Source organism: Dermacentor silvarum, chromosome 5 (assembly GCF_013339745.2).
Source record: "Dermacentor silvarum isolate Dsil-2018 chromosome 5, BIME_Dsil_1.4, whole genome shotgun sequence".
NCBI lineage: Eukaryota > Metazoa > Arthropoda > Arachnida > Ixodida > Ixodidae > Dermacentor > Dermacentor silvarum.
Window position 1 is genome coordinate 144183101 of NC_051158.1, and position 12508 is coordinate 144195608.

General features: G+C 43.0%; 1 protein-coding gene across 1 annotated transcript in view; it reads left to right on the forward strand.

Annotated features, from left to right (window-relative positions):
* The window catches only part of LOC119454469 (uncharacterized), a 124272-nt gene that overhangs the window by 56400 nt on the left and 55364 nt on the right, over nt 1–12508 (forward strand). The window contains exon 6 of the mRNA XM_049668515.1: nt 1255–1423. Within this exon, the coding sequence (XP_049524472.1) occupies nt 1255–1423 (169 nt within the window). The remainder of the gene's footprint in view (nt 1–1254; nt 1424–12508) is intronic.

The following is a 12508-nucleotide window of genomic DNA, read 5'->3' on the forward strand; positions in this document are numbered from 1 at the left end:
TTTCGTTGTCTCTTGAAAGAATTAAGCAAGCATTTGTTTCGCTGAGAAATGTGCCAGAAAGCCTGTTTGCGATCTCCAGGTATTTGAAGGTTCTCGAAAATTTTGTATCACCCATTATTGAATAAAGCAAGATATAATACGTCAGTGGGACACTTAATGCCCTTTTCTTCCAGAGATACCATATAGCAGAAGGCATTGCGTGTGCTTGTGTAAGCTTCGACGGGCCGTACCCAAAGTAAAGTCGTTCCTTTCAACGTCAGATCACTTTTGTAGTTCCCGCAATAGTTATCCCATGGCACATGGTACGCTTAACAGACATTTTATTGCATATAACACTGTTCATACTTTTTTTAAGTACAGCAACATAGTAGTAAACTAAAATAATACAGCGTGTAAAACGATATCTTGTTTAATGACATCTTTTAACTGAGGGGAACACTTAGCTGTGCCGTGCTACACTTCTGAAAAGCATTCACAAATATATGTATTATAAGAGAGATTCAAATAGTAGTTGCCTCACAGACTAACCATGAAAACCTGCTTGTTAAACACATCACTGCGCACAGATATAAAGCAAAAGAACGGCCTTGTATTTTTGCGATGCTTTCATGTAAAATAATTTGCAATATATCCTCTTCATGTACGAACCTACTGCGTGCCTTGTGATTGCACACCCCCGTGAACAATTTCCATAAAAACAAACTTCACAAAACTTCTTAAATGAGAGCAGCGATAGACTTCGTTTACTGGCCACAAGCCCTGGAAAAATATGCACTATCATTACTTAGTTTGCCTTTTTGTAAAGTTCAAAAAGGCTGCGCTTTGAGCTTCACAGGTCCGACAACATGCGGCATTAGGAAGGACTTAGCTGCTACCGCTTAGCGTGAAAGCAAACAAAGAGCATGAAAGCTATCATTCAACTATCTAGATGCGAGTATGTGGCTCACACAGTGGGCACTGTCATATGGCGGGTATATGGCGGGTATATGCACTTCATCTTCTGCGTTGCCACATGGCCGTAACATCCCAGATGATGAAATGTAGAGTATGAGTTGATCTCAGCCGCTCTCTTTCATATGTTCGCACTGATTATCACAGCCATGTAAACTTGGCCTCACAGAGTGAGTATGCCACGTGGCCAGGAGTTAACGTTTCCGGCAATAATCACAGAACAACACTATTAGCCTTGAGCAGAGCTAGATGTGTCAGTGTAACAACTCGTCTTTCACATCTGAATCGGTTATTCGTTCCCAGAATTACCGGCCTGTACAGCGCAGACGACGTCTGTCTCGCCTGCGAATACATCACCATACACGTGGCATTTTCCTTCAACTTCAAATTGATATGCTGTGGGGCCCGCTTGGTGATCAGTGACAAGTACTGGTCTGTACCGGACTTTATTTCTACGACCAAAAATGAAAAGGTAACGACATTGCTTTGGACTCTCGATGATATTCCCATTTACGCAGTTTTTGTCTGGCGTCAGAAGAAAAGTTGGCTTCTCATCGCTCCTTTGGAGATGTTTTGCGACGTTAATGCGATTAGAAATATCTATTATGACGGTTGTGTGGGGACGGTGTGTTTTATAGGTTATGATATATCTGGTTGTGGCGCTACCAAGAGTGGCGCCAGTCAGGAGAATACGATTCGACGTGTGGAAGTGCGATCGGTCTCGACAGCGATCTTTTTTTATGCATCGTGCGCCTGTCTTGTAAATATTGTAAAGACATCTTTATATGGTGACTTCTGCAACGGAACAATATTATGGCGATTATTTCTATGATTATCTTTTGATTTTATTTATTTATTTATTACCCTCAGGGCCAAAGGCATTAAAGGGGAGAGTGGCTTACAGCAAATGAGAAGAAAAGATATAAGAGCAGTTAGAACGTTCAAGTACAAAGGCTTCTCATTATACAGTTTTAGCTAGGGTTTACATCGTCAAAAGAAATTGGTAGTGAACTAAGACAGTAAAGTGGTAAATACGAAACGCACTTAGGTTACAAACATATCGCACAAAATATGCTTCGATTACACAATGTCAGCTAAAGCCGCTCGAAACCTTTGGTTATCGTGAATGGATACGACTTCAGCAGGAAGGTGATTCCATTCCGTGGACGACCGAAAGAAAATAATTATAGAATTAACGATACAGGCACAAAATTGCCATATGTTCAAGCGCAGAGTGTTTATTAAATAGCTTGACAATGCACATTGAGTGGTCGCGCTCCTCTCTCGCGCTTCCGTCGACGCATAATGGCATCTGGTGGCTGGCTGTAGTGCTCGATGAACCCGTGCACTGATAGTTGGATCCCGCCCTGCACCGCAGCAATCTTAACGGTTTTTTAGGTGTGTCACATACCTATATGGAGAATTTGACCACGAATGGGATCTCACTGAGTGATCCATGTTCTGGTATGAAACAGGTTAGATACTTATATGACGCAAAGTGGATAAGCTTCCCAAAGAATACTTATTGCATTAGGATCCGTCTTTCTCAATGGATTTGCGCTATAACGAATGCCATGGTGGGCGATACATTTATCTGTTAGTCTCAAATGGAAGGGAAATATGCAGACAGAAAGGAAGCCTAAAAGAAAACGCCTGAACATAATATGGGACAATACAGAAAATGAGAGATGCCACGAAGAGAGATAGTACCATGGATTACAGGAACATTGGTATACGCCGGTCATTTAAATATTAAACATATGCGAGAACTTGGGTGCGGTATGGTATAGTTGGAGTATTCTTAGGAAACTCTGCCTAAATATTTTGAGTATTCATGTATTATTCGCCTTGTACTGCAGCTCTATTTACCCTTGCGATGTTTTAACTTCAACGAAGGCAATATAGTTTTAAGGCAAGATTTCCTGGTTATAATAAATAAAACAGTCCACGAGGAAAATCCCCACACAAATCGTGAGATGAAAACCGCTCTATTTGCAGAAAAGGCGCAGTTTATTTTTACGCCTGCGCTTGCCAATGCTTTCAAACATGGCCATTGGAGGCCAACATCAACGAAATGTTGGGTCACGTGCGATGCCTAGTTTAATATAGTGTAGATGTAATACAGAAGCCACCGTGCTACATTTTCGTTTCAAATACGTGCGGATACGTCAAGAAAATCTAGCCACCGTAGGCGTTATTGATAATGAGACTCGGGAAAACGTCTCTATTGCCGCTTACCAGAAGGGACAAGGGACACAGTCATGCGAGGTTAACCCTTTAAAACGCTGTGTACACAATTGTGTACGCCAAGAATCTGCGTCAACAGCAAAAAAAAAATCTAAGTAGTGGTATTTAAAATGTGTCGAATAAACCTTGAAACTATTCTGATTGCAATCGTGTTGCAAGTTTGAATAAAAGGATCAAAACGTGTTAGTAAAACTAGGGGGAAGGTAGACGGTTGTGTGTATTTGCTCGATACGAGTATGTCTTGTATGTAGTGGGTTCACTCCTTTCATGATTTTTCACAGTGTGTTGTACCAGACATAGTTTTCAAGTGCCTGGATAGGTGCTTTTCGAGTCTGCAAGACATTAATTAGCTGATGTTCGCATAAGTAATGCTCTGCAGCGAGTTTTCGCATGGAGTCCACATGAGCCCATATTCTGTAAACTGGAGAAAACTCACTAAAGAATTGAAAATTCTTAATCTATTATGAAGCTGCATGCTTTTTCTGATTTTGTATATGCAAGAAATGCGGGGAAAGCACGTTTTCAATCAAGAGACTTTTTTGGCGTCTGAAAGGGTTTAGCGCCGCCAGCGGCTGCTTGCAGCTCGCTGAAATATCTCAGGGATGACGGGCTGGAACGGCACAGAACTAGCCGACTGACTAGCCAGCACGGTGGCATGCAATTTCTGCTTCGGCGCTATTAAAAGGTTGCAAATTTTAAAACTAAACAGACTGCGGGCATGTTGTTATACCGAAATAATTCAGTAGTATCTACTGTTCATTTAGAGCCAATTTAGCCAATGTGAAATTTTCTTGCAGTTGCTATTTATTGGTCCCTTGACCATCACGGGGTTATATAGAAAGTCAATGCACTGTGGTCTTATGCCGCCTCTCGCAGCATTGAGCACTTGCGCAAGAATTCATGTTGTACGATTGAAAATTCCGAGACTATCAAAAAATGCACACAGCGGCCATTATACGAAGAGACAGCTAATATGTACGCACGCCAAATGGCAAAAATGAAAATATAATGCTTTTGAAATTTTGGCTCAAGAGAAGGAAAGCGGGACGAGATGGCATAAAAATGCATCTGATTTCATCAGCACGGACTCTAAAACAAGCTCCTTTTTGCACGTAATGCATCTTGTTTTCTCATGTTACAGAGATTTGAAAAAAAAACGGATAATGTAACCATATGTCACTAAAAACGACTTCGAAAAATGGTTTGGTAACCCACTTTATAAATTGCTGCTAGTGGTCCACAAAGTATTTAAAATCTAACATATATGTAATCAAAGTCTATTTTTTAGGTAAACAGAAGGCTAGCTGTACAAAATGTGCAGAGGAGTCTGAGTAATAAAACATACACACACTGCTATGGCTTTTACAGAAATTACATAGCTGTGGCACCTAGCGGATAACTAGCAAATCTGAAGGCATCGCGCAGGGAATCGTGTAGAAAAGAAACCTAGCACTCCCGAAGTATCTGCATGGGTTAGGCAAAACATTCTTTCTTCACAAAAAGTAAAAAAAATACTTGTTTATGAAGATTTCAGACAATAATAGAAAAGTTGAACATTAGTATGCACTGCAAGTTTTAGGGGTATGTACGCACATCTGGTTATAGGATAAACAATGCTCTAGAACCAAACAACCCCGTGAATGCAGTAGGCTTCTTCTGACCCCTTCATACAGCTTTCCACGCGCAGATTCATCTTACATCCGACTATCTCTGACCTTGTCTCCCCATAATGACGCAGTCATTATTAAGTCTAAGCGCATATGAGGCAAGCTCATATGCGCGCTAGTTTTGCGGGTAGCATCCTAGCGCGTTACACCCATGCATCGGATGCCCCCTGCCACATTTTAACCACCATAATGCAACGCGCTGTGACAATGCCCAATTCACGCCTCACACCTGACAAAGCCCGGTTGCACCACTTGAACACCAGCATTGCGGCTGTTCGTTCTGCGCCATGTCCGCCACACCCAGGCGCTTTGGCACCCATCACACATTCCCCACCAGGGATCGTCATGTCCACAAAGGCGACTCTTACTAGAGTCGTCGTACAATGAAGTTCTATTTTTTCGGCGACAGTGAAGATGGTATACAAGAAATAACTGGTGACACGAACCGGCAGAAATTAAGCACAGATTTGATGGTTCATACCCCGAAAGCCAAGCCTTCACGCATAGTCTTTCGAGGGCGAGACAGTGGTTCGTTGTGAGGCACTCCAGTTAGCGAAAGCTTAGCTCTGTCACATGAAAAATTTCTGATGGGAATGAAATAACTTTGCAGACAAAGAAAATTGGTTAGAATGCACATAGCGTGTTCTACCATGTCGTAAGTGACAGCTTATCAACTTGAACAAAAAAATCGCGTGGAATGACCTAATTCCTTTGTTACTGAAGGAATTCATTCAGCCAAATTGTAAAGCGTAATGTAAAAAAAAGGTAAAGGTAGGTATGTACCGATAACATGGGAAAAATATAGGCTGGTATAGGAAAGTATCCCAGATCACACGTTATTACGCATTTGAAGTGCAAGCGCGAGAACGCCCTCTTTCATGATTGTGTTTCTGGAAACACAATTGCGCCTTCACCCTTTGTGATTCGGCTTATCTTACGGTAGTTTGCATTACAAGTACATCTAACTCCTCCCGTCATGGCGTACACAAATTTGTACACAACTTATTTTGCCATTTCTGTGCATTGGTGGCAAAGAATCGCCCACAAACATGAATCCTAGAGTAAATTGGACACTCAGCTTACCCAGAAACCCCCATCTCATTCCTGAGTGAATTGCATTGCTATAGACGGCGCGCTTTTGCGTAAGCACTGCCGTTTTTGGCGGGACGTCGGACGTGTGGCATTTCGAAATATAAATTGCCAAAAATAGCAATTTCAAAATAATTTTGCCTTTATAGTAATCGTTGCAGTGAATAATTACCTTGTGCGTGTGTTTAAAGCGAGTGATTCAATTTCTCTTTAAGAAGAAACGATGCATGGCTGACTGCAAAATAAATAACTGCTGATTACCTTGTAATTACGATGACTGAAAAAGTACACAAAAAGTCCTTCTACCACCTTGACTTTCTTTGAAGAAGTCTCCAGCACTTTGCCTTAAATTACGTAGATTTCATATATTTATAGATACGCGATCATAATTTGTTACTGAAGAGGCGAATACACTAGGCCATGAAAACGTTTTGCGAATAAAGTAGGCGTGAACCAAAGGCAGTAACACACAGTATAAACCACAGACGAAGGGCGAGTAGCTATTGTTAGCGTTGAATATAGGTGCATAAATGAAGGTAAAGCAAAAGGCGAACCGCGTACTCTAGATAACGAGTTGTTTCCCAGAGCATAAGAATGAGATATGGATTAGAGGGACGCAATTGATTTAGGTTATAAAATAGCCAACTCACCTTGACCAAATGCAACGGCAGATCGCTGCGAGCAGTAGGCCTTTGTTCTACACAATAATAAGCTAATGTGATCATAACAGTAACGATTGCATTTAAGGGCGTGTCAAGAAACACAAACGTAAGGCGTCTCATCAGTACTTGCTGCCAGCAGTACCTACTAGCTGGGAAACGAGCCGAGCGTAACCGGCCGTTCACTTATGATTTCTTTCGAAAGACTCATCGCAGGCTGTTACAATGACACTCGTCTATATCGAGATCATTGCACTAAAATAATCCCATGACCTTCCGAGTAGTGCTCACTTCTGCATCTTCTTTGCCTGAAGACTCGCTAGGCTGCTGAATGTTCCTGAAATTGCGCGATCTCTGTTTGCTACGAAATTCACTTTTTTAAACGAGATTAACGAGCACGTTCGTTAGCATCATTGGAGTAGCCACACAAGTATCAGCGCGTTCGAGTTCTGGTAAGCTAGCAAGCTGTCGTAAGCACAGTAAGATTGCAGTGGTAAGCTTCCTATGCCTACATGGCTGGGAGACTAAAAGGTGATAAAAAGGCCGGCAGATCCCACGTCCTGTGGGAATCGATGTTATGCGAAGTAGTGTGCGGGGAGCCTACCTAGTTAAAGAAACGACCTTCAGAGCACCAAGACGTAGGTGGCTGTTTCATGAACTGCATGACACATGTCATGACATTCATGTCATGACCTATTTATTTATTCATTTATTTACATACTCTCAAGGACCGAGGGCATTACAGAGAGGAGTGGTGAGTACATATGACGTCGTTGGCAATCTTTTTGAAATTTATGGTGTCACAGATAGCAGCGATGGAGGCGGGAACGTGGTTCGAGTCGTCGGCAGTGCGTGGTATAAATGAGTAAAAGTAATAGTTGGATTTGCATCGTGCTATCCCCACCTTCATTTGGTGATCGTTGCGAGGTGAGATATAGCATGGGTGAAGGAACAACTTATCTTCAAGAGCAGGATTAGTGTAGTAGATCTTATGAAAGAGGCACAAGCGCATAAACTAACGACGTACTGTGAGGTCTGGCAAACCAAGCGTCAGTTTCATTGATGGTACGCTTGCGTGGCGTGCATAATTTGATAATATGAAACGGGTGGCCCTGTTCTGAACTGATTCTAGAAGATTTGTTAGATTAGCTTGAACAGGGTCCCAAACGGAGAAGGCATATTCGAGCTTGGGATGGACTAATGTTTTATAAAGTTGTGATTTAACGTGAACGATCGCACTGGAAAAATTACGACGTATGAAACCGAGCATGCGGTTAGCTTTATTAAGTACGTATTGAAGATGCACGTTCCTCGAGAGATTACTAGTGATATGTATACCGAGATATTTGTAACTTGCTACAGAGGCTAATGGTGTGTTATTGATGGTATAGTTCAATGAAACAGGGAAAGAGGAAGTCTGTGAGACACGCATCTTTTACCTTTATTAGTATTAGGGGCATTGAAGAATCAGAACACCAAGATATAGCTGTAAGGTCAGAGTGCAGGGCAGCATGATCGTAGGCGTTAGTGATGACGCGGTAAACTACGGAGTCATTGGCGAAAAGTTTTATAGAAGTAACAAACATGAGAAGGTCGTTAATAAATGTTAGAAAGAGTAGTGGACCCAGAACAGACCCTTGAGCTACTCCAGACTGTACAAAAGCAATGGAAGAGTCATGACCGTTAGCAGATACATATTGGAAGCGATTAGAAACGAAGCATTCAATCCAGCGCAAGATATGAGTATCGAGATTAAGATCACACAACTTATGGAAAAGCAATTTGTGAGACATTGAGTCGAAAGCCTTCGCGAAGTCCAAGAATATAGAATCTATTGTTAGTCCGTTGTCTACTGCACTAAATAAATCATTAGTAAAAACCAAGAGCTGGGTGTTACATGAAAATTATTTTCTAAAACTATGGTGACAGTAAAAAACGAGCTTGATTCCACAAAAGAGATAAGATGCGAGTAAAAGACATGCTCCATGAGCTTACAGGGTACGATGGTTAATGATATGGGCCTATAAATAAATGGAGAGTCAGTGAGACGTGATTTGTGTAGTCGAACCGCCTTCCCTCCTTTCCAATTATTGCGCAAGGTGGATGATTCTAGCGACTGAGCAAAAATCTGCGAAAGTATTAACGAAGAATGTGTCACAATGTTTTTCAGAAATTTGGAATTGATATGATCAATTCCTGCACAAGAAGATATTTTTAGCTTTGTAATCAAACTAGCAATACCAACAGCATCAAAAGAGACAGGGTTCATGGAAATGTAATCAGGAAACGAGATGTCAGGATAAACACGGGGCGATGAAGCAGAAAAAAATGACATGAATACATTGTTTATTGCTTCGCAGCAGTCGTCGGTGGCTATAGGAACACCATTTTCATCACACAATTCAATCGAAGATGACTTCTTGTCACTGACTATATTCCAGAATTTCCGCGGGTTATCAGAAAGAATTGAAGACAGAATAAATTGAGAAAATTCGCTCTTCGAAAGTGCGATAGCTTGCTTGCATTCGTAGTCAGCAGTGACATAGGCGTGCCAATGCTCTGCACGATTGGCTGTCTTGGTGCGCCGAAAAGTCTCTTTTTATTTAGCGGACGTTTAAAATGTGCATTGAACCATGGTGCATGCGAGTTAAAAGTGATACGTATATTTGGAATGAAAGGCTGAATGAGTGTCAGTACTTCCTGTTTAAATAGGCGCCAATTTTCTTCAACGTTTCTTGAGTGGAAGTTCTGAAAATAGTCAGTGATGAACACTTCTAAAGCTAGGTTAATAGAATCAAAGTCAGCGTTTTTATAATCGCGCATTTGTTTAGACGATTTAACAGATGGAACAGAAGCACGTAAGTCAAACTGCATTATACAATGATCACTTAGACCCGGCAAGTAAGATATAGCGGAAACAAGATGTGGTGGTGTCGTGAGGAATAACTCCAAGCAGTTAGCAGAAATTGTGCACCGAGTCGGTTTAAGGGCGTACTGCGTTAAGTTAATTTCTAAACAAATATTGATGAAAGATGAACTCTCGGACGAAATATTGATTACTGAGGGAAAATCATTACACCAATTAACAGTAGGGTAGTCGAAGTCGCCTAGGATCAATAACGGATACGAAGGAAACCGTACGGTTATATTACTGAATGCATCATGAAAGTCTGAACAAAATGCGTTAGATGAAGTGGGCGACCGGTAACACACACAAAAGATGAAGTCACTGTGCCCTGCGCGTATATGCGCGCATATTAATTCAAGACGTGACGAAAGTGCTATGTTGCTACTGATAATCCCGTCACGGACACCGCCACCAGTGCGCGGTTCACGATGGCATCGAAAGAATTTGTAGCTGCTGTGACATGCCAATATTTCGCGGTCAGTAATTTTACTCGAAAGCTATGTCCCGGTTAGCACCACAATATCCGCTTCACATGTATCGATAACTGCGGACAGCTGATCGCGCTTATTGCATACACTGTGTATGTTCGAATACGGGACGGAGACCGATTTTTGCTTAGTAGCATGGGGTGGCTATTACTGTGGCGCACGGGAATTGCTAGGACTAGCAGTGGATATGTTAGTACGCTTGGCAGTTCTGCAATCAGAGAAGGATCCATTTCACGTACATGACGGGCCGTGTGACAATAAACATAGCACTTCCTGTTAATATACAGCTTGTTGAAACGGAGCGCGAATTGTTGGCCGCTAGCATTCCGAAATTCAGGTAGCTTTACACGGGACTGACCTACACTATTGTCATTCAGGTACACTTTACACGGGCGATACACTATTGTCATACTATGCCAGTTTTGGTAAATACCAAGTTAACAAAACGACCATGAGAGCACCAAGACGTAGGCGGCTAGATAGAAAGATAGATACTGTCAAAGTGGCAAATGTTCGCCATGAAATGCTTCGCCTTTAATAATAATGGGGACAGGGTGGGTAGGGGGACGCTGTAGATGAAGGGGTGCTTCGACTGCGGGCGTCGTGTGGAACACACACAAAATGCTTTAGTCCCGCGTCGATTCTGTCTGACCGTTTGGTTGGGGTACCCAGGCTGTGAATGTATACAGTGGGGAGGTTCCTGTTCAAGCGATTGATGTTGTTTGCCGGCTTCTACATGTGCCATGACTCCAGCAGACGCATTTTTGTTCATAGAATTTTCGTTCTAGAACACCAATTGATGTTTCGTGAAGAGCAATCATTTCGAGGTTTACTGTCTTGTTAACTATAAAATGTGCTTACCAAAGTGCCATCACTTCTATTCTACTTGCCTGGTGCCATACTCGACGACTTCATGAGTGCTTACGTTTATAGGAAAGTCGTCATTGCCAGTTGTTCAGTGCATGAGCAGGCGACTAGTCCGTCTACGACACCATGGCAAGCGAAAAACATTTAAGTCGTGCTCCCATTTCACAATCTGAAGGGACGTCTTCCCTATATCTGCAATAACGAGAGATGAGTGTGGTCTCTGAATGATAATTTTTAACTATAGTATGGTATAAGTTGTCTTGTTTGTCAAATCAATTTCAATTTTAAAGTTCATTTAACAGCTTAGAAATATTAGACGCGCAGACAAACAGGATGTGCAAAGGCTGTACTTGGGGTATGCGGTCCTGGAAGAAAGCTGGTTACATCAACGAAACGTTACAGCAGAATTCAACGGTTTAAAAATAATGGAAAGGCATAGTATTTTTTGCCTTGGGCATACATTTTGAAAAATACAATGAATACAAAGAATGCAAGGAAACTCGCAGACATCTCACTCGATATAGATATACAGGCATTACAGTCAGAAGAAGCACTTAGTATTGACAGACAGACAGACAAAGAACTTTAATGGAGGTCCTGAGAAGCTCTGTTCCCCCTCTCAGGGAGGCGACGAAGCCGCGGGCCCCACCCACGTCGGGACGGGGAGACCAAGCTCCAGTGCCGCATCGTGGGCTCTCTGGACAGCCAAAATTGGCGTGAATGGTCGGAGCTCCGAAGAGCAGAGCTCCACTCCTCTGCAGTGCATCGATGCGGGCCCCTCTGTAACGAGGGGCATCCCCAGAGCATGTGTTCCAAAGTACTACATTGTCCGCAGCTAGTGCAGTCTGGACTAAAGCAGTCTGGATTGATGTAGTGAAATAAATTCAGATTGGGGTATGATCCCGTCTGAAGCATGCGTAGTGTGACAGCTTGAGGTCTGGTTAGTGTCCCGTGTGGGGGAGGGTATAGTCTTCTACCAAGGTAGTAGTGTTTGGTAACCTCGTTGAAGGTGGAGAGAGTGTCACGGAACTCGACGAGCCTAGAATCGACGGAGCCTCGACTTGCAGTGGCGTCAGCGCAGAGGGTTAGTTCGCGCGCTTGAACGTGTGCGATGTCATTGAGGTTGCGGAGGGAGTCGAGTTGGGGTTCGAGATGGGCCGGGAACCACGTGATTGAATGTGGCTGGATGACTTTGCCTTTGAGAATTCGATGAGCTTCCTTGGCGATGGCACCAGAGGCAAATGCCCGAACCGCCGCCCTCGAGTCAGTAAATATTTCAGCTCTCTCATCGTCGAGAAGTGCAAGAGCGACCGCAGCCTGCTCTGCCCTAGCCGGGGTGCTGTCTCTGATGGAGGCCGCACAAGTGACGTGTCCGTCGTGATTGACTACCGTTGCGACGAAGTCCGATGTGTGCTCGTACTGGGCCGCGTCAACGAAAGTGACCGTGTGAGGCGAGGCTTTTATGCTCCGGAGCAATGCCACAGCCCTAGCTTTGCGCCTGCTCGCATTGTGTTGTGGATGGACGTTTTTGAGAAAAGGAGCAACCGAAATGTTGTCCCGTAGGTAATCTGGCATTTCACATGTGCGTTCCATCGCTACAGTGGAGCCGATTCCTAAGACCGCGAGAATCTC